The 23,086-nt window shown below is 41.0% G+C and overlaps 1 protein-coding gene across 2 annotated transcripts in view; it reads left to right on the top strand.

Annotated features, from left to right (window-relative positions):
* CACNA2D3 (calcium voltage-gated channel auxiliary subunit alpha2delta 3) overlaps positions 1-23,086 on the top strand; it is an 870,293-nt gene that overhangs the window by 708,613 nt on the left and 138,594 nt on the right. For both annotated transcript variants that reach the window (XM_018038437.1, XM_018038438.1), the window contains exons 25-27: positions 1,787-1,882; positions 5,228-5,349; positions 9,499-9,579. In XM_018038437.1, the coding sequence (XP_017893926.1) occupies positions 1,787-1,882; positions 5,228-5,349; positions 9,499-9,579 (299 nt within the window). The remainder of the gene's footprint in view (positions 1-1,786; positions 1,883-5,227; positions 5,350-9,498; positions 9,580-23,086) is intronic.

Below are 23,086 nucleotides of genomic sequence, written 5' to 3'. Positions count from 1 at the left end.
TCATTGGGCCCTGATGGTTTAGAACATTGGGAATCAGGTTAAGGATTTCGGACATTATAGTCAGAATATTGGGAAATCCCTGAAGAATTTTAAGGACATTTGAAGATTTTAAGAAGTAGATGATCAGATTTGCATTAAAAAAAATCCTTCTGCTGATATGTAGATAATAGAGTGTGATAAGTAGCAGTTCAAGGGATTTGTCACTTGGACCAAGGCAGTGGCTGTGGGTACGGAGAGAAGGGATGCACTAGAGGGATGCTTTGAAAGTGAGACCCCCAGGACTTGATGATGAGTTCACGGTGTGAGGGGAGGGAGGCTGAGCTGTCAAGAATCATTCTCAGGTTTATGACATGAATACCTGTGTAGATAGTCATGCTATTTCCTTGGTCAGGAGACAAGAAAGCAAGAACAAGTTTGGGACTGGACATGGACAGAATTCTTTTCTAGACATTTTAAAGTTAAAATGACTCCTAAGGTAGGTAGTTTAATACGTGACTCTGGAGTCCGAAAGTTATAACAAACTACTCTCATTATATTTGAGGGGTATCCTTGGACTGCTTACCTGCATGAATCTTATTCCCTGGGAGATTTGGAAAGCGTCAGAACCTTTTCTGTGATTGCATTCTGTAGTGGGAATGTTTCTTTTAGGTTCTTGGGAAACTTAAAATCCTGTGCAAAGATTGCTGATTCACCCCTAACAGATGCTAAAGATTTCCAAAATGGTAGCTTGCTTTGTAGTCCACATCTGTTACTGATTGGGCAGCCTGGCTTTCCTGCTTGGTGTAGGCTATGAACAGAAACTAATACATAGTGTTGGTTTTTATTCATCCCTTAAATACTTAAAAGTAGTATTGACCACTTTGATAACCATCAGAGATTAAGTCACTAAAAGATCTTATATTGAAGATGACATGGATAAAGCTTTGAATCAAATTGCTACTGGCATCTAGGGCAGGGAAGCAAACTCAAGAATCAGTATTCTCTTCATACTTTTTTGGTAGAAGAAAACTGTATATTTGTGGCAAAAGACTATTTGTTTTGTTTTGAAGAAGTAAGCACTGAGAACACCCTGAAGAACATGTTCAAACATAAAATTTACCTTCACTGTTGAAAAAAATCTTCAGTAAATCTTCAAATGAGTTCTCTTTGCTAAGGCCTTCCTTAGAGTTCCTATGCATGGCCTCCTGTCGAACTATTTACAGAAGTCATTTCATTACTGATCCTTCTGGGGTTGATGGTGAGGGTAAAACTTCCATGTTGGTGCCCCCTAAATGGTGAAGAATTCAAGTCCTAAACATTTTTAGGCTGTGGGATACTCCAGACTTGAATCAGTGGCTAAGTTGCTGGGTTTTGCTAATGGAAGATTTCACTAATGATCTCAGGACCAAGAATGGACTTGGTAGCATCAGTTCAGAAAGCTAACTCTAAGGCTTTCCTTCCTCTCCTCAAAATTGGCCGGCTCTTTCTGAGCTTGCACCCAGAACCTTGAGATAAAGGTGTGTTTATTTATCTTTCAGGGTACCTTTTCTTATGCACACCAAGCTAGGTCATGGATGTCATAGTTTTTCTGGTAAAAATTACCATGAAAACCTTTGTAAGGGATCAGAGTCAGCATCCTGTGTGTACTTGTGTGTGGGTGGGTGTGTGTATGTTTCTGTAATTTCTACCAAAATTTCAGGCTTCGAAGCTGTTATTTCATACAACATTCCATGAGTTTTAAAATGCAGAAGCTGTTATCTACTGACTGTCTGGCAGAATCCCCCTGACTTGTGTTGCTCTGTTTTAGGAATTCGGACAAGGGCGTGGAGGTAGCCTTCCTTGGCACTCGCACAGGCCTCTCGAGAATCAACCTGTTTGTTGGGGCAGAGCAGCTCACCAATCAGTAAGTAGGGAGCTCCTGAAGCAGGGTAATGAAAGGGGCGTTTATTTCATTCATTGATTCCAGCAGCAGTGGAAACAGGACTCAGACCTGTTGACATTTTTCCTCTCTCTTCTCCTTTGGGGACCACAGTGTGTGTGTTTTTGGCTTCCCTGATAGCTCAGTTGGTAAAGAATCCCCCTGCAATGCAGGAGACCCAGGTTTGATTCCTGGGTTGGGAAGATCTCCTGGAGAAGGGATAGACTACCCACTCCAGTATTCTTGGGCTTCCGTTATGACTCAGCTGGTAAAGAATCTGCCTGCAATGCAGGAGACCTAGGTTTGATCCCTGGGTTGGGAAGGTCCCCTGGAGGAGTGAAAGGCTACCCACTCCAGTATTCTGGCCTGGAGGGTTCCATGGACTATACAGTTCATGGGGTTGCAAAGAGCCAGACACAACTGTGTGACTTTAAATGTAAAATATAAAATGTGTGTGTGTTCACCTGCCCATTGCTGACCTTTCCACAACTCTGTTCTTCACACTTGTTGGCATCTGTCCTCTGTCCTGGAGCCCTCTCCCGCCCTGACGGGTCACTTAAGGATGCTAGAGATAGTGTCGCTCCTGGGGGAGCAGCCAGAGGGAGGACTCACTCAACTCCTGACAGATGACCAGAGGGCTTTCAGCCGTCTTGCTCCTCTGCTGAGGAATTTCTCCTTGTCCGAGAAGCAGTGTTTCAATTCTGATGTGTGCTTATGTCCGTTTTAATGAACCCCTGTGCCTCAGCTCAGAGTCTGAGGGCCTGTAGAGCCCCACGGCTAGGACTGGGCATTCTGGTGGCCCTCTCTTTGATGCTGTTTCCATATTCTAAAGAGACCAGATGGACAGTGGGCTGAGTGTCACCAACTTCAGTACCCAGATGCCATTTAAACCAACACTGTTCAACCCCTGTATCTTCAGAGAGCCCCAGGGTCTTAACTCTTTAAATTGGTGTTTGATCAGAGCTGGTATGAGCCTGGGAAGTCTTTCCTGAGCCTATTAACAATTTTTTCCATTTCTTTTCTCTGAAGTAAGAGTCATTATTAGGCCAGGGATGAGTGGAGTCTTAGGTACAGAGTTTGCCGAGTATGTGTTTGTGATTCCAGAGGTTACTATGGAGCCTCACAAATCCTGACCTTCAGTGATAGGAGGTCACTGAAGTGGGAATAACAGAGGCACTGGGTGTCCAGTGGTTTGAAAGGGGCTGGCCTGTCAGGAGCACCATGTACCGTTAAGTCCAATTGAGCTGTGCTCTTGTGTCTCTTAGATGAGTCCTGGACCCCAACCATGTCATCTTATAAAACTGCATCTGTAAGTGGCAGATCCATAGATTTTTGCTTGTTTTGTAGACTGGCTTTTAATTCCCATGTGAAGGCTCTTTCTTTCTCAACCACTCAGTTTGTCATTTATGAGGTTGACTACAGTCGTGACTTGATTCTTTTGAAATCCTCTCTACACCTATGTGTGCATGCGTGCTTGCACGCCCAGTTGCTAAGTTGTGTCTCACTCTGCAATCCCATGGACTGCATCCCACCAGGCTCCTCTGTCCCTGGAATTTCCCATGCAAGAATATTGGAGTGGATTGCCATTTCTTACTCCGGGGGATCTTCCCAAGCCAGGGATTGAAACCACATCTCCTGAATTGCAGGCAGATTCTTTACCACTGAGCCACCAGGAAAGCCCCTGTATCCTGAGACAAATACTTTACCAGAAGGCAAGTTCCTCGGAAGACTAGAACTGTCAGGATACACATCCTCTTCTCATTTTAGGATCCAGAGAGGCGAAGGAAGACATGGAAGTAGACTTTCTAATCCTCAGAAGGAAAACCTGTTATGTGTTTTGAGATACAAATAGACAAATAAGAAAACACTAACAATGACATACCCTAATACCTTGCTAATCTCATGTTCAGGTGATTGTGATGGATTTAAAAGACGGCAGGACCACACTCAAGACTGCTGGCTCACCCACAGTCTGAGTCACCTCACTCATTGCATCTGAAAAATGGGTTAATGATCATTGGATATCTGGATGGATGAAATGATAATCCTTCTGTCTTCAAGAAACACCTATGATTGATTCATATAGAGGCACCTTGGCTTGCATTGTCTTAGGATCTTATATCTACCTACCCCCCTCCAATCAAATGGTATTTGTTGATACCCCCCATTTGAATACACTATTAGCCAGGGCTAGAAAAAGTTTAAAATTTCTCTGTTTTTGTTAAAGAGAGTTCAAAGTATTGGGAATACGTTTGGATAATATAAAGTCCCCATGCTAGAGCTAACCTGTAATGTCATCAGGCTCCTACACTGAGGTTCTATCTCCTATCCCCACCACCTGATTTTGGAGGTGTATCTATTATAGTTCATGGCCCCTATAACCTGCTATCATCCCCAATATTAGCCATATATTGTTTCAGCTTACATAGTCCTTTCACACATGGTGTTATATAATCCTGATAGTACTGCAGTAAGTGTAATATTATTATTCCCACTTTGTAGATGAATAAATGGGGCTAAGCGACTCAGTAACTAACCCAAGTAACTGGCTCAAGATCATTCAGCTCTGCCTAAAACTTAGACCAGTCTCACCCAATACCACAGCAGCCCCTCATATCCGGAAGTAGGTGCAGTCCTATTTGCTGGAGAACAGGTAGGGAAGGGCTTCCCCGGTGGCTCAGGTGGTAAAGAATCTGCCTGCAATGCAGGAGACCCGGGTTTGATCCCTGGGTTGGTAAGATCCCCTGGAGAAGGAAATGGCAACCCACTCCAGTGTTCTTGCCTGGGAAATCCCATGGACAGATGAGCCTCACAGGTTGCAGTTCATGGGGTTGGAAAGACCTGGACTTGACCAAGCAATTAACACAGAACACAGAGGGAGGGAAGGAAAGAAGCAGCAAAGATCCTCACAGAGATCCAGTTTACCTTCTTTACACTTTTTCTAAGAAGAGTGAGATCTTTTTAAGATGTTGATCCCCTCAAAATATGTATCATGTGTCTGGATTTTAAGGCAAGACAAAGCTTTCTAACCCTTTGGTCTTCTGATAGTATTTCTGGAGACTTTATTTGCTTGCTTCAGATGCTAAGACTATTAGTTCACTAGGTATACTAGGAAAAGTCATTTCACCCACTGGGAGTCTAACTGCAGGGTTATACAAAATATTTCTGAGTAATCTGGGGTGCATGTTGTACAGGTCCTCTCTGTACTGAGAGAAGTCAGCTCAGGGTTCTAAAAGCAACGCTTTTTACCCAGCAAAAGTTGTTGGGATGCACTTGTGCCTGGCCTTCCTTGCTCAGTGGTGCCATGCTCTCATTCTCTTCTATTTCAAGGGACTTCCTGAAAGCAGGAGATAAGGAGAACATCTTTAATGCAGACCATTTCCCTCTCTGGTACCGAAGAGCTGCCGAGCAGATTCCAGGGAGCTTCGTCTACTCGATCCCATTCAGCACAGGTAGGTGCCCTTGGTGGAGGCTGTTTCTGTCCCTTTGGTCCTGCTGGCCTGAGCACTGCATGCAGAGTATCAGGGAGCATCCTGGAGGCTAAAGGGAGCCACAGCCAGCCAGGAGAGCCAGTACTGAATATTGGTCTAGCCCTGAACCAGTGACCAGCTCCCTAAGTGTTGCAACCTCAAGAGCAAGGAAATTTTTACTTGACCATACTCTGCCAGGAAGCAGGACTGTTATTTTGTACCATATAGAATTTGCATACAAACTTCTCAGTATTTTTTTTATTTTAATCTAAAATGTGATCATGGTACTACTTAGAGAAAATTCACACAGCCATAACATCTTTTGCCAGAACTTTCAGCAAGTCCCATCACTTTGGAGGCCCACAATTCCTCATCAAAGCTGATTTAAATCAACACACAAGAGTAATGACTAAGATTTTGTGTAGCCTTGTGCTCTCCTAACAGGGAGCTGCAGTGACCCATGAGAGGCATGTAGCCAATGATTCTTCCAGTCTTTAGGTTTTATGATATTATAAAAAAAATATGCTATGGTGTCCTCCCTCCAAAGGAGAACTGAACATTACCTTATTTCATCCAGTTTTAGAAGCAAGAGAAACTGGAAAGGGTTTTCAGTTGTCCCTGGCTTTTTCTTGTCTCGTTGTTCAATCACTCAGTCATGTCCGACTCTTTGCAACCCCATGGACTGCAACATGCAAGGCTTCCCTGTCCTTCGCCATCTCTTGAAGCTTGCTCAAATTCATGTCCATTGAGTTGGTGATGCCATCCTACCATCTCTTGTTTCATGCGTCTGATACTTTTAGTGCTCATTCTGTGTAAGGCTCTGTATTGTGTATTCTAAAAGCTTCAGAGATGAATAAGATATAGTACTAGAAATTTGGATTGCCCTGGACAGTTCAGTATACGCTTATGTTTTATATTAGAGGCTTCTGTATTAATCTCTTACAAGCATTCCCAGGTCACCCCTAATGGGGACTCTAATGCTTTAGTGTCAGAGCTCCTCCCTGAGTTTTGGCACTTGCTTATTTCCATAAATGAAACACCTTTAAAAATAAAGTTTTAAAAAACTTGGGAAGACATGTTGATAAGAGTTGTCTAATAACTAGTTGAATGAACTTATTAGGAAGAGGGTCCCTCATTAATGAAGATACTAAAAAAAAGACCAAGTGTTATTATAGAAATTCCCTCCCTAGGTGGGATTTTAGAGGAGATTATCAGTTAGATTCCTTTAAGAAGCAAGATTCTTGGAGTCTGTCTCTACTCCTTTGCTGACAGGTCTGTGTGTTAACTCACACCTACGCACATGTATATGTTCTAAAATATAAATTTCCGGGTACTAAGAATTTCTTTATGTTTATCTGTATCACATTTTATTGCTGAAAATATCAACTAAGAAACAGTGGACTTTCTAATTCTGCAAACCTATCAATAATAATGTCTTCTTCTCTCATGCAGTTCCATGATACTTTCTTTTTTGTAATCTTCTAAAGTAAAAAATAAAACTTAGCTTTCTAGATCTGAACTGGATCCATTAAGTTATCCAGAAGGGGGTTTTCCCAAACCTGGACAGGGAGGAGGAGTTGTGGGTAAGGAGACCGTCTCCCAGAAGTGTTGCATGTGCGTGTGTGCGTGTGTGTGTGTGTGCGTGTGTGTGCGTGTGTGTGTGTGTGTGCGTGTGTGTGCGTGTGTGTGTGTGTGTGTGTGTGTGTGTGCTTGTGTGTAATGGCTCCTCTGTTCAGTTTGCTTTGTTGTTATTCACCATTTTTCCTACAAAGAATTATGTCTGGAAAAGAATTCTGATTAATTAAGGCTGTTGTCTAATTGGTTTTTGGCAAGTGGGGTTTTCACTGAACTTTGAATGAAATCACATAATAAAAAGGAATTTACCTTATTCATGATAAAGTTATGGATGACATAATATCTTAGGAGATTTTGTGGCCCCTTTAGATTTGGAGAAAATGTTAAAAATCACCACACACAAGTGTTATGGTGGAGTTCTCTCAGTTTTTCTCCTGTGTGTTGAATACCTATACACACTGGGAAAGAAGCTGGTTTTTATTACGGCTTAAACGCAGGCCAGAAAATTCTTAATTGTTTTGGTCATAAGTGTATTTAAATTCAGATCTGCCTTCTCCCTGCTTCTAAATTCAATTGGATTGCATTCAACTCACATTCATTGAACCTTTTATAAGGCGGCCACTAGAGTAACAGTTATTAACTATGGGCATTAAGAATTTGTGTTCAGTGTCTTTTAATGCATGCGTATTAGAACCATCACTAGTAGTTAAAAATCTCTTTATACTAAAATACCATATTGTTACCACATTAATAAGAGTATGGGGTAAGGATTTCATTCCAGCTCTATCCCTATTTAGAATAGTTTTGCTCAGAAGAACTTGGCTTGAAATTAAAATTTTATATCTCAGTAAAGTTTTAACCAATAAATCACAGCTAAAGTTCTCAACTCACTGTAAAATAGTTTCAGTACTTTATCTCAAGCAGCTGTCTATGGCTATATTTAGAAAGGCAATGTAAATATGATAACTGACACAGTAAACACCGATATTCAGTTCAGTTCAGTTCAGTCGCTCAGTCGTGTCCGACTCTTTGCGACCCCATGAATCACAGCACACCAGGCCTCCCTGTCCATCACCAACTCCCGGAGTTTAATCAAACTCATGTCCATCGAGTTGATGATGCCATCCAGCCATCTCGTCCTCTGTTGTCCCCTTCTCCTCTTGCCCCCAATCCCTCCCAGCATCAGGGTCTTTTCCAATGAGTCAACTCTTTGCATGAGGTGGCCAAGTATTGGAGTTTCAGCTTTAGCATCAGTCCTTCCAGTGATCACCCAGGACTGATCTCCTTTAGGATGGACTGGTTGGATCTCCTTGCAGTCCAAGGGACTCTCAAGAGTCTTCTCCAACAACACAGTTCAAAAGCATCAATTCTTCGGCACTCAGCTTTCTTCACAGTCCAACTCTCACATCCATACATGACCACTGAAAAACCATAGCCTTGACTAGATGGACCTTTGTTGGCAAAGTAATATCTCTGCTTTTCAATATGCTATCTAGGTTAGTCATAACTTTGCTTCCAAGGAGTAAACGTCTTTTAATTTCATGGCTGCAGTCACCATCTGCAGTGATTTTGGAGCCCCCCAAAAAGAAAGTCTGACACTGTTTCCACTGTTTCCCCATCTATTTCCAATGAAGTGATAGGACTGGATGCCATGATCTTCATTTTCTGAATGTTGAGCTTTAAGCCAACTTTTTCACTCTCCTCTTTCACTTTCTTCAAGAGGCTTTTTAGTTCCTCTTCACTTTCTGCCATAAGGGTAGTGTCATCTGCATATCTGAGGTTACTGATATTTCTCCCGGCAATCTTGATTCCAGCTTGTGCTTCTTCCAGCCTAGCGTTTCTCATGATGTACTCCGCATATAAGTTAAATAAGCAGGGTGACAATATACAGCCTTGATGTACTCCTTTTCCTATTTGGAATCAGTCTGTTGTTCTATGTCCAGTTCTAACTGTTGCTTCCTGACCTGCATATAGGTTTTTCAAGAGGCAGTCAGGTGGTCTGGTATTCCCATCTCTTACAGAATTTTCCACAGCTTATTGTGATCCAAATAGTCAAAGGCTTTGGCATAGTCAATAAAGCAGAAATAGATGTTTTTCTGGAACTCTGTTGCTTTTTCAATGAGCCAGCAGATGTTGGCAATTTGATCTCTGGTTCCTCTGCCTTTTCTAAATCCAGCTTGAACATCTGGAAATTCACGGTTCACGTATTGCTGAAGCCTGGCTTGGAGAATTTTGAGCATGACTTTGCTAGCGTGTGAGATGAGTGCAATTGTGTGGTAGTTTGAGCATTCTTTGGCATTGCCTTTCTTTGGGACACTGATATTAGTAACCACAAATTTTTAAAAATGTGGTCCCTCTGTGGTGATTAATAATTTTGATGTGAAGTGGCTATATGTTACCCAGTGATGATATCATAACTCAGTGCATTAATTTCTTAAGCTGAGAGGACTGCCTACCCCACATTTCAGGCCTAACAGGGCAGATCCACTCTGAGTTCTGGGAAGTGAGAACTGGTTCAGAATTGGTGACTAATCTTTTTTTTTTTTTTTCTTATAGGAACAGTCAACAAAAGCAATGTGGTGACAGCAAGTACCTCCATCCAGCTCCTGGATGAAAGGAAATCTCCCGTGGTGGCAGGTAAATGATGTATTTAAATCAATGAATATAAATGAGCATGATGTCCATTCATCATTCATCAGCTACTTCCATGTATCAGAAAGTTGGCTTTGAAAGTTTGAAAAAAAAAAAACAAAAACAAAGTCTATATCCTCTTCAGCTTGGCATCATCTCCTCCAGCCCAAGGTTCTGACAGCTGGTTGTATTTGACGGGAAAGCAGAAGTATTTCCCAGGACTTTTATCCATAGACTCTGAGCCAGTAGGAAATTGTTGGTATGTGCAGAAGATCATTTCTTGACAGTAGGTGCCATGCCAATTTAAAGTAAGCTTCAGATCTCCCACTTCTATGTCACTGGGATAACAGGGGCCGTGCAAGGAAATTGTGGGTTTATTTTTGGCAAATACAAACTGAAATGTGCCCTTCTCTGGAGAACCTGAGATTTTCATCACCCTAATCCCCCTGGGGGATTAGAGTTAGATGTATCTGCAGGTGCTGGGTTTGGGACCAGGGGAAAAGCCATTTCATGACTGAGTTTTAAATTGTCAAAGAAACCCTGTATCTGGCTTTTTCCCGTCTCGCTCACTTTTAAGAGTGTCAGTAGATTTTTTTGACTGACTGGAGGCTTTCATTGGTGATATTTTGCCTATAGGGCCAGAAACTGCCATAAACCCTCCTTTGGGAATAGATGCTGAGAAAATGGAGCCTAAGAGTGTGTCTGGCACATTGTTTGTTTCTGATAAAAAATTGTTGGAGCCTTTGGTTAATGAGTGGGTGAGACTGTCTAAGTATCATCCTGATAATTGGCTAGATTTACCAAAGGGAGTCATTTTGTTTTTGGTAAGTTGTACCATAGGATGATTTTGAATATCTACTTCTGTGACTCCACACACTGTGGGATGGAATTGAAATGGATCAGACACGTTTGAAGTGGTTGTTCTTTGGCTTTATTTTCTGACATAGCCTATACATCATAATTGTATTAAATATTAGCAGGACTGAAATATTTGGTGACCATTGCCCTGGCTATTCCTGGGTTATTGGATATGGGAAGGAAGACAGTCATATATATCTGACCAGTAGCTCATCTTCAACTAGGCAGACCTGTAACTAATCAGCCAGGAGATAAAGACTGTGAAAATTCAGGGCTGCTGTCTTCACATTTTGTTCTTAGTATCTCATGTTCCTTGAGGAAAGTAGGAGACAGGATCATTTAACTCGGTAAGATTTATTTTTGTTTGAAGGTCAGCCTTACTCACCTCCAGCCTGACCCAGCCAGCTAGTTCTGGAGGCATGTTATCTCTCTGGAGTTGAGGCCACATGCACCAGCTGATAACAGCATGGTCTGAACCAAATTGTCTGTTTGAAATTTCTTTCTAAAACCTTTTCCTTGAATTTCTCAGAAAGTCACCATGAAGGATGGTCTGTTATGGCTCTAAGATCACTGTGCCCATCCCAGCCACATCTGTCCAAGTTTACAAACCATGTTCAAATGTTTCCAAATGACTTACATTTCATAAATGTCTACTTGGCTGAGTGTGGATGAAACATGGACTCAGCCTGGGCACTGTGTATCCAGTCTGGAGAAGACCATGACTTTTCCTAATTGTGTGCTCGTCTTGAGACCAGAGGCAAGTCATGAGACATGGTTGGCCCACCCTGAGTGGGTGGGAGAGACATCCTCCTGGTTACTGCAGTTCAGTGTGCGTCAACCAGTGCCCATTTTCAGGACGCAGTTACAGAGCAAGACAAAAACCAAGGTTATCCAGGGAACTGTACTGTCATTACCTTTTAAATCTGGTGATTATGAATCTTCTTTTTTAAACCATATTGAGTAGACATAAGATAAAACAGAATTGCTCATATTTGATCTTGAAGGCTGACTTGGATGCAGCATCCTGAAGGCAATGACCTCAAAAGAACCTTTACGTCTCCAAAAGTGGAGAGGCCTCCTCAGCGCTTCCCCACATTTCATTGGCTCTGACTCAACCGTCATGTCACTGGATGATTAGGTTCGGCAACTTTCTTCTGTGTATTCTCTACAAATTAAGTAGACATTGTTTATTGCTTTAAAATTAAAAAGCCCATTTTAATTGGGGAAGAAACCTTGTTTTGGCAGATGAAGATGAATATGTGAGCAGGCTTGTCCCCCAACCAGTGTGCCTCCAACGGCACATGGGATACAGCCAACTGGCCGTAATTTGGGATTTCAATGAAATCCTTGTGCTGAATTGAAATTTATCTGAAAAGAAAGGTGTGCAACTTTGCAGTTTATTATCAAGGACTACTTTGAAAAGCCTGCAGTGCTCCCAGATCTGATCTGGTGTTCTCATGTTCATTGGCTAAATGTGTCTGTTTGCAATAGAAAGAGTTTCTTGTTTTGGTTTTATGTGTGTGTGTTATTCTCTTCTTTCTCTCTTTTTTTGTTTTCCTTTTCAAACAAAAACATTTAGATACTCATCTGTCAATGACATCTTTGAAGAAAGGGCAGTCAAACTGGGCAGGGTTCCATTTATACGTCAGCCTCAGTGCATAAATGGGCCCCATCCATCTTCTTGGCCTATGACATTGCTTACAGTCCTTTTCTTGAGGAACTTGCCAACTCTCCAGCTGCCACTAGCATGCTAAATTTTCTTAATTGCTTTCCCACTGCACAGGAAGAAGTGGTAGGACTTTCTCTTTGGCCCACCAAGTCTCTCTAGAGTGCTAGAACCTGCTGTGTGTGTCAGGCCCCTAATCCATTTTTCTGTTGTTATTGGAAATGTAAACCTGGGATTGTAAGGTCTACATAGTTTTGTCACTCACTCTATAACTTGCTAAATGTGTGGTCTTGGGTCCCTGAAGTTCTATCTAAAATAGGGTTGGGATTACTATCTCCCTCACCTCACTCTGGGTTGATTTGGGGATAAAATGAGGAAATAAATTTAAGAAACATCAATATCAAGAAGTAAAAATTACCAGGATTTGAGGTGGCCTATTTTTATCTTCAAGTTGGCAGTGTACTTCTGCATTCATTCATTTATTCAGTAAATATTTCCTGACCTCTTTCTTTTGCCAGCCCTCTAGATAGAAATGAATAATAACCAGACCCTGTGATTGACAGTCTCTCCCCTTATTCCGTATCCTCTGCCCTCCCCACCCCCCCACCACTGGAGACCTTTAAAATAGCAGCTATTTTTAAAACCAAGTCTGCACAGGATAAGTGAATTGAAAAGCTGAACAGTCATTTAGAAACTCCTAGAGATCAAAGACTTCCTACTTTTCATCTTCTGTCCTTCACAGCATAACCCAGTGTAGTCCCTGGAGTATAGTAGACACTCAGTAAGGATTCTATACATTGGATTGAACTTACAGAAAGCCATTTTGCCCTTAGTTGTTATGACTTGAGTTCTGTAAGTTACCTAGATCATGGTGTTAATTCTACACTACGCTCTCAATGAAGAGACCAGGTCCAATAAACCAAGAGTCATAGGCACTGTTTTCCATCATGCTGGGGTAGAGAGGACCAGGAAAAGAAAATAAATACATAGACGTGAGGAACTGAGAAAAATTGGAAGGTATAAGGAGGCAGGGAACTTATTCCCCTCCTTGGAGTGTTTTCTGACTTCCCTATGCTTCTAGACTCTCCCTCTGACAAATATAAAATACTTAATCTCAATTTTTGATAAGCTCATATTTCTGAATTTTGAAAGTAATAGATAATAAATTCTGAATTATTTGCTTAAAAATGTAAACTTTAACATATCAAAATCTAAAATCTCTTCTAAGGTATTCTAATTTCATTTCCTAAATAATTTCTCTCCAGAGGCAAGGGCCATCCCAATTATATTTTTATTCCCAGTGCCGAGGTAAGAATTGATATGGTAAATATGTCAAGAATATTGACTAAATGACTTGAGAAAGGTGAGGTTCATTTTTACCTGTTCTCTATACTACCCACTCCAGTATTCTTGCCTGGACAATTCCATGGACTGAAGAGCCTGGCAGGCTACAGTTCACGGGATTGCAAAGAGTCGAACACAGCTGAGCAGCTAACCCTTATAGGCACACATGCTTGCAAAGTTTACTGACCAAACAGTAGGGACACAGAACTTGACCAAAACTCTGAGAGAGGCACTTAGCAGCTGAAATTCCTATCCATAGTGAAGTGATACAGACCAATATGGATATCTTAAGGAGCAGAAACAGTGTTTAGTGTCCCATTTTGATGGCAACTGTTGTTAGCACAGTAGTTGTCTCTGCATTAGCAGATGTTTTTTCGAGGTCCAAGCATCTGACCTTCCCTTAGACTGCAAGGAGATCCAACCAGTCCATTCTGAAGGAGATCAACCCTGGGATTTCTTTGGAAGGAATGATGCTAAAGCTGAAACTCCAGTACTTTGGCCACCTCATGTGAAGAGTTGATTCATTGGAAAAGACTCTGATGCTGGGAGGGATTGGGGGCAGGAGGAGAAGGGGACGACCGAGGATGAGATGGCTGGATGGCATCACTGACTTGATGGACGTGAGTTTGAGTGAACTCCAGGAGTTGGTGATGGGAGGCCTGGCGTGCTGCGATTGATGGTGTCACAAAGAGTCAGACACGACTGAGCGACTGAACTGAACTGAACTGAACTGAAAGCATCTAACCTGATGCTTAGGGTAGCTAATGTGTTCAGCAACAGAAAGAAAGGCATTGGTTACAGGAATGAATATTTTAACAGGTTTATTGAGATATGAATGATTTGCATGCCTAAAATTACCTGTCTTAAGTGTAAAATTTAAGGATTTCTAGTAAATTTGGGGGGACTGATTCACAGTCTATTCCTTTGCAAGAAACACAGAGCATGTTAGATCCATTCATGGGGAAAATTGGAAAATGTAGGTTAAGTGGTCTTATTTGCATAATTCTGGCCTTGTAATGAAGGGGGATGCTTGATGTTAGGACAAAAGATCTCATTTTAACCAGTTGATTAAGAAAGAGGTTGCTGAACATCATTGACCATTAGCTATTGCCAGGTACATGTTATTTAAACTGAGTGTACTATTTAATATACAGCTTTCCTTACAGTTGGGTAAATAATGGTGCCAAAATGTTATAGGCAGATATTCAGCTCATCAACATTTCTTTGGTAGGATTTCATATATGTGGTATATATGAGTTAACTAGTATTTAGAAATTATGTATCAAGTCTCCATGGATAAACATCTAGTTTGTAGGTGAGCAAAGGGAATGTTTTATTATAGCAGAAGTTAATATTTACTGATCACGCTAGTTGTTCTCAACCAGGGACAGTTTTGACCCTCAGGAGACATTTGACAACATCTGGACATATTTTTGATTGCCGTGACTGGTTAGGAGGGGTCCTGCTGACATCCAGCGGGCAGAGATCAAGGATACTCCAGACTATCCGACATCACACGGGACAGCCCACGACAACACAGGATCATCTGGTCCAAAATGTCAGCAGAGGTGAGGTGGAGAACGCTGGGTTACACTGAGAGGCAAACTTCAACTCTTGTTGCTTTCAAATTCAGTGTTTTCCCAGGTAGGCTTACTTACAGAAAGCTCTTATTTCATATCTTCATTTTTTTTTATTAAATCATTCAATGAATATATATATCTAGCGCCTACCATTTTCCTGTTGCCGGGGATACAACTGAGAACAAGCACCCCGGAGGGCATTGTGGAGCGAGTTGGGGGATGATGTTTGATGGGGTGAGAGGGCACTGTTGGCTCTCCTGCCCTGAGGCTGGGGTGGCAGCTGCCAGTGAAGAATCATTCCGACCAAACTGCTGCCAGTGGAGGAGAGCCTGCACTTGTGGGGGAGGTACAGACAGCAGACAAGCGTTACAGGAACGGGAGGAAGAAAGGAAGAAGGGCGGGAGGGAGGAGGGGGAGAGGGAATTTCCGGTCACAGCTGATGCTCTGTGAAAAATGAAGTGTGGTTGGGAGTACCAAAGGCAGGGAAGAATGCTCGTGTCCATACTTATATGTGGCAGAGGCGGTGCTTCTCCAGACTGGGGGAGGATGGGGACTCAGAGAAGGCCTCCCTGAGGAGGTGACCTGATCAGAGATTGGAATGATGAGATACAGCCATTATGCAAAGATCTGTGGGAAGAACGTTCCAGCAGAGGGAACAAACTTCTCCAGGAATCTTGAGTGAGATCCCTCACACATGTTGTGTCTCGATGGTTTCTCTGAGACACAAATGAGTCTCTCAGGTTTGGGTGGTATTTACTAGGATCTAAAAGCATGACTGAATGGCAGATGCTCCAGGGAGAAGTGAGGAACCCAAGGCAAGTTGTGGTCTAAATGTCAACTATGAGATGGGGCTTTTTATATATTTGGCATTAATTTTTTTAAACTTGACTTACAAATGCACTGCAGGGGCAAAAGGGGCTCTAAGCTGATAGGAATGACAGTAACAAACTTCAGAGAAATGGATTAGTGATGTAGCTACCAACTATGCTTTATTTCAAGTGTGCAAGAGAATCTGAATTAGAGTTGGCCACATAGAACAGCTGCTCTGCATACCACAGTAGACAGTGACAGGCACACTGAAGATCATTGCTCCAGGAGTAAAAATAGCCCAGAGTTTTGAGAAACTGAATCTGTGCTCAGTCTTCAGGACACTCACTCCCATGAGCCACTGTCCTTTTATAAACCTTACCAAAAGCCCCAACACACCCTCCACCCCAAAATCAGCACAGAATTTTGGAGTTATGGGTCCTTATACCCAGTTTTTGAGTTCTGTTTTGGCAGGACTCCGCTTTCCAAGGTCATGGTGGGATTTGAACATTAAAGCCAGTGTAAGCCAAGGATTTAGCAGTGAGCACAGGGCCATTTCCCCCTTCTTGCTCTGGGATTGCATTTTCACATTTGTAAAACGAGGTTGATTGGTGCTTTGGTTGGATTTATAGCAGCCTAGTTTTTAAATATAGAGGTTTGTTTCATCATCATAGAAAAGGAAAAGAATTAACCAATAATGGGCTGTTTCTTGCACCCAGATTCAGCCTAGCTTTGGGGGGACCCCTCTAGTTCCTTTTGAGAAAAATAATTTATATAAAGAAAGTGCTTGGTGAATACTTATAGCTGAGTGCTCAATAATGGTTAGCTGGTAAATTATCACTGCTCTTGTTAAGAATGATATATGTTACACCGACCGCACTCATTAGCCAGTGCTTTTTGTCATGTGCTGTTCCCTGTGAAAACCTGCATAGGGGATATCATTATAGTAGCTTTAAATGTTTCATAGTAAAATTTTGAAAGTCATACTCTCTTGTACCTATTCCTCAGAACAGAGACTGAGAAACTGTAATCCATAGAACGAAATTTAGGATGCTACCTTTTGTTTTTTTTAAGAGTTTTATTGAGGTATATTTCATTTACTATAAAGTTCACCATTTCAAGTCTACAGTTTATTGGGTTTTGATATTTTTTAGGTTGTACAACTGTTACCACAGTCTAACTTTAGAACAATTTTATATTCTCCCAAAGAAAACCCCATACCCACACACCCTCCTCATTCTTTATATCCCACTCCCTACTCCAGCCCGAGGAAACCCACTAATCTCCTTTCTGTCTCTATGGATTCACTTACTCTGGACATTGCAGATAAATGGAATCATACAACATATGGCCTTTTGTGATTCACGTCTTTCACTGAACTTGATGTTTTCAAGGTTCATGTTGTAGCAAGGATCAATACCTTAGCATTTTAAACTGTCAAATGATGCCCCATTGTGTGTATGTATAACATTTATCCATTTAAGTTAATGGATGCTTCTGGGTTGTTCTTACTTTTCAACTATTATTACTAATGTTGATATGAACATTTATGTACACATTTTTGTTCAGATACATGTTATAGTTTCTCCTGGGTTGAAAGTGGAATAGAATTGTTGGGTCATAAGGTAATTCTAGATTTGATATTTTGAAGGACTGACAAGCTGTTTTCCAAAGCAGCAGCAGCTTTTTACAATCCCACCAGTACTGTATGTGGCTTCCAGTTTTTCCTCATACTTATGATTGCTTGCTATTTCTGTCTTTTTTAATTTAGCTATCCTAGTGGGAATGAAGTGATTTGCATTTCCCTAATAACTAACTATACCAAGCATCTTCTCATGTACATGCCAGCTCCTTGCATATCTTCACTGGGGAAGTGTCTGCTCATATCTTTTGCCTGTATTTAAATTAGGTTATTTATCTTTTTATTGTTGAGAAGTAAGTTCTTTATATATACTGGATGCAAGTACCTTGTCAGATACCTACCACTTATGTTTATAAATAATATTTTATTGAAATACATCCCTGTCTATATTTTCTGTGGACAACTTCTTGCACAAATGGCAGAGCTGAGTAGTTGGGTAGAGACCATATGGGCTAAAAAGCCAAAAATATTTACTGTCTGACTCTTTAGAGAAACCGTTTGCCAACTCCTGCTTTAGATAAAAATATGTCACGGTCTGTTTAAAAAAAAAATACCAAAAATGCTAATTTGTTCACTCACTTATTTTGCCATATTTTTATCTTATAAAAATGAAGAAAATATTTAAATCAAAAGTGTGTAAGTAGATGTTGAAGACAGAGCTTCCTATATCAGAAGGTATCCATCATTGTGCCTAGTATTTTTGTATATGTGGTTACAGAGATATCCCAATCAAAGGTCCTGGGCTTTCTAAAAATAAATGCTATCACTGTCAGTCAAGACAGTGATTTGCTTAATCTTCACTTTAGTTTATAAACCTCTGAACAGTGTAATCAATATAATGCTTGGTAGAACATTGGAAATGCCCTCACATGCTTTGGTGGAAAACACTTTCTGGGATTTCCCCCCACCCAACACGACTCATGAGAGATTTGGGGATTTATTTAGCTGCCTTTATCCAGTCAAATCTCCTAGTGACCTTAATGGGATTTTGATCTTGGTTAAAACTAGTATATATACGACTCAGGCTAAGTGAAGGGCTAAAGAGGATAAATGAGCTGACATGCATTTCCCCTCTCTGGGAAGAGAGGGCACGATTGGAGGCTCTAGCATAAACGCTTTGACAGTCAGTCTGTGGACTCTTGCGCATGGAAAATGCTTTTGCCAGTCTGTGGTGGGAAAGGGAACAGTGCTGATCAAAGGCTCTTTATTCCCATGGCCTCCCACAGTTTGCACTCACCAAGAACTCCCACATTCTATTCTGGGTGAGAAGATCTGCATGAGGTCAAGCTCAGTGTCTGAATGTCATTCCTACTTCAAGGCCAAATTATATGTGACCGAGCTCAGGCAGCCTAGAGTGTACAGTTGTCTTAAAACATAAAAAGAAAGCTCAGAATGAAAACACAGAGCGTGGGCATTTTATATGCTTGGGCTTCACTAGCCTTCTTCGACCAATTTCCATGTTTTTGCTGATATAGTCCGGTTCTTTTAAGCCAAACCCATTTCTTTTATTATGTTATTTTGTGTTATTTCTTATTTTTCTGTGTTCTTCTCACTTTCTCTCTTTCATGCTTTCTGGAACCCACTCCAACCAGGTTTCATCCATAGTGAATCATTTCCCGTCAAGGTTATATACAGCTCCCACATTACCAAATCCAAAATGGAACTTCCGATGTTCTTTTTTCTTGGTCTATCAGCAGCACTTGACCATGTTGACCACATTCTCCTTGAAAACCTCTTTATTTGGTTCTTTGCCCACCTCACTGCCTACCCTCCAGTCTCCTTTGCCGATTTTGTTCATCTCTTGATTATGCATGTTGGAGGGCCCCAAGGCCCCTGTCCACTCGCAAGGCTTTTAACACCATTCATGAGGTGGTGGTTCCTAAGCCAGACCTCTTTTCCTTGACTCTCCCTTGTCTGATTAGTGTCTCTGCCTCTCCCATCAAAAACATCTCATTCCCCAAAGCCCATTAAATGCAATTGACTCCAAGCTTAATTTATTGTAGTTATCTGGTTATTCAGTCCAAAAAGTTAAGAGTCATTTTTAAAAAAGTATTTATTATGGATAATACTGAATATAATCAAAAGTAAATAGAAGCATGAGAAGAAACCCAAGGAAACCCATGCATCCTTCATTCAGATTCCTTCTCCACTAATCATTAATGACATGACCTTGAACAAATTACACAAACCCAATAAATTATCTTCATCTGTGATATGGCAGTAAAATGCTCTCGTGTTTTGCTTAATTTGAGACGTAGAGAAAAATGAAAATATTACACTAAAAACAACTGGCACACAACCTGGTGCTTAATGAAAGTCGATGGCAGTGCTGTTATTGCTCTTATCCAAATAATTAATATAGCAATGCTGTAGTTCTTATAACGTGGTTCACCAGAATGGGTGAATAATGGCAGAGGTTGTGTTGTATTATACATGCTAACCCTTTGCTCCTGTAACTGCATTTATCAGATCTGCAATTAATTTTCTGTGTGACTTTGGAAAAATTTCTTTCATTTTCCATTATTCTATTTCCTGTTTGTAAAAATAAGAATATGAAACATAAGTCAACTTCAGTTGATCAGGAGTAGGTACTTAGAAAAGAGATTTAAAAGGATTCTGAGGCTTTGACTGGGGTCAGTAGATAAGTTTGCTGAGATCTGTTAGTAATGTCTGAAGCAGGTAGGGAAGCTGGTCACAGCTATTCTGAAATTTGCCACACCTAGACTAACTGCTTCCAAAGGACCTTCCCAATTCCCAGTCCTCTGGTTCTTTTTCTTCTCTTCTTGGTAAGCCTTTGAAACTGGGTAACATCCTATCCATCCAAATGAATATTCAGTGTCATTCAAGTGAAAAGTAGATGTGGATATTCCAGTCAAGAATCTGAAAGGAAAATGAGGGATTGCAAAGCTGCCTCTCCCAATGGGAGGGAGGTTTCTTTGAGACCTTATTTAAATTTGAACATAAATAAGTAAATAATTTTCATCATAAGGGAACACAGGGTATTTCCGTGAAGCTGTGTAGAAGCCACACCCACTGACACCATGTGGGGCTGGAGTATCATTTGCTGGAAGGTTTCTGTCTCACAGCATTTAGCATCGGATCCACTGGTGGGTTTGACCCAAGTGAAAATAGCTATTTCCTGATCTGCAATAGAAAGCTACAGATTTCTAACAATTAATTGTGTAATTATGATAATCGATGCTACAGATAGATTATTTTAGAAATTGATCTGCTTCCTTTTATATTTTGGATCTAAGAGTGTCTAATTTCTGGAGTAACTTGGTTAACTTAAATAATGAGATTTCAGAGCCTTCTGGAGGAAATCCTGTGATTACTTTTAAGTCTTCCATTTTTGTAAGAAAAAAAATGAAACATCCATTGTTGTTCATGGACGTTTTATCATCTGAAGCACAAGATTGTTCCTGCAAAGTCAGGGGCATTTGCCTTAATTTTAAAAGCTTGCCAGGTATAGATTTGACACTATGGCTTCTTTTTCCACAATCTCTGTGACAGAGATTCCTTCTACACCCTCATTATATGCCTCACAGTTTTGGGTCCTGCTATTGTGAGTCTGTGACCTCTAGCAAAGCAAAAATAGTGATACTGTTCCACTAAATATAATGAAGAAACTATATTTTACGAAATTTTCTCGGAGCAATCAACAATAAACGTGATATTTATTCACAGTATTCCTTCAATAAGGCTCTATGACGGAAGGGCATTTTATAGGAGAATCTATAAATATGACAGCAGCAATAAACAGCTGAAAATAATCTATGAGGCGTTTGCAAATTACCCCTCATGAGCTGTAGTGCTTGTGAAAGATAATTTGCAGTTCTCACAGAATACCCTGCAGATTGAGTCTTTCATCTGCAAGTTTTTTACAGAGAAAACATTTCATTTCTCCTATTAACGAATGATAACTCTGCATTTGTTAATCTAAACAATTTGATTTATATTTGTCTGTGCTGAGAGACTTGTTGACATTTTAGGGTAAGTAATTATTTTCATCGCCAACTTCTCTTTATGGTGACTGTAGGCAAAAGATAGACATGTGAATATAAGAAGGTTTCGTTTTAATAATTTTCCTTAAAGACATCTCGTAAAGCAGGAATATTTGCCCAAGTTATCATCTGTGCCTAGAAATCTCATACGACATGGGTGTCAAGGAGTGAGGATTCTAGCCACATTCGGGGTTTTCTGCGGTGGATTGGAATCTCTGACATGTAATCGCTGTGGGCAGGGGGATGGGGTCGACCTGCACAGTCACCAGACCTCTGGCAGAACGTAGTGCACTGGATGTCTTAAATCATAGCAGTGAAAAATAAATCAATAAATTAAAAAAAAAATCACAGCAGTGAAAGAGGCACGCGATGTTGGTCTCAGAAGTTTCCAGGTTATGTAATATCTGTTCAAGTATCTCACGGGTTGGTTGCCAAGATTACATGAATGTTCATGAGAACACCTCTCACCATGCATGGTACGTAGCACGAACTCTCGAAACATTTGGTGAAATGAGAACAATGTGTAAAAAGATCTCGATTTCCTTTCTCATATTTCTTTCTTGGCCAAGGACTCATGATCCAGGGCAAGGAAGATTTTTTCTACCTGGAAATTAATCCCTCCATCCTTAGATGGGATGCTTGGTCTCACCACTGAAGTAGTGCATGAAGAGAGCAAAAAGAGGGCACCAGGCTTGGGATGGAGCCGATCCCAGAAGCCAGCCTTCCCTGAGATCTCTTTTTGATCTTAAAATCCATGGTAATTTTTCAGTCTACTCTTTAACATATCCAGATTTATTTTAATATTCAGAAAAAAAAATAGCATCAAATGTAAATGTTTCCCCCCAGAAGAATCATTTAGCAAAATTGCTGTTCCAACAAGTTGGCCCATCTTTAACTTGTGGGGTGGGGCACAGTGGTTGTGAATCACTGTGAGAAGGTATAGATGTTCTCTGGGATGTGTGAGTCCTGCAGGGTAAGCTAGGGTAGGTCCACCTGTCTTTCCCCTGACCTCCTTACACTGCTGGGCAAGGCTTTGGCTGCATCAGACAGAGAAACAATATTCCAGCCTGTATGGACCTCCCATTCATGTGCCAGGTTAGGGAATGGACTACTGATTTAAGATCCAAAACACTGTTACATGCCCTGAAGAAGTGAATGCAGAGCCAGTACCCTGAATGGCAAATATGCTTTATCCTTTGAACCAACTCCAGTTGATTAGTTCTGGTTGCCTACAGTGCTGTCTTAAGAAGGCATCTGTGGTGCATCAGGGCTCAGGGGGAGGAATGCTGGGATTGATTAGTGATGTCTGTCAAGGCCTCTGGAGGGACAGCTCACCCTGTTCTCTTCTTTTGCTGAGTCCTTAACTCCTCTGTGTAATGACTTTAATACTAACAGGTGACTCTAAATATGAGATGGGACATCATGAGAGAAAGAACAGGTAGAATCTACTTGAAGAAATCCTAGCCTGAGAAAATGCAAATTTACAAAATACATAAATCTGGAGTCAATTATTGCCATTACAGAAAGATTCCATGAAAGGTTCCTTTAAATAGCGAGCTCCCCTACTGCATTAAAATGATGATTCAATTTACAAAAATTTCCTTTGCATGCA

The sequence above is a fragment of the Capra hircus genome, chromosome 22, assembly GCF_001704415.2.
Source record: "Capra hircus breed San Clemente chromosome 22, ASM170441v1, whole genome shotgun sequence".
Classification (NCBI taxonomy): Eukaryota; Metazoa; Chordata; class Mammalia; order Artiodactyla; family Bovidae; genus Capra; species Capra hircus.
Note: the sequence above shows the minus strand (reverse complement) of the source record. Positions and strands in the feature narration are given on the sequence as shown.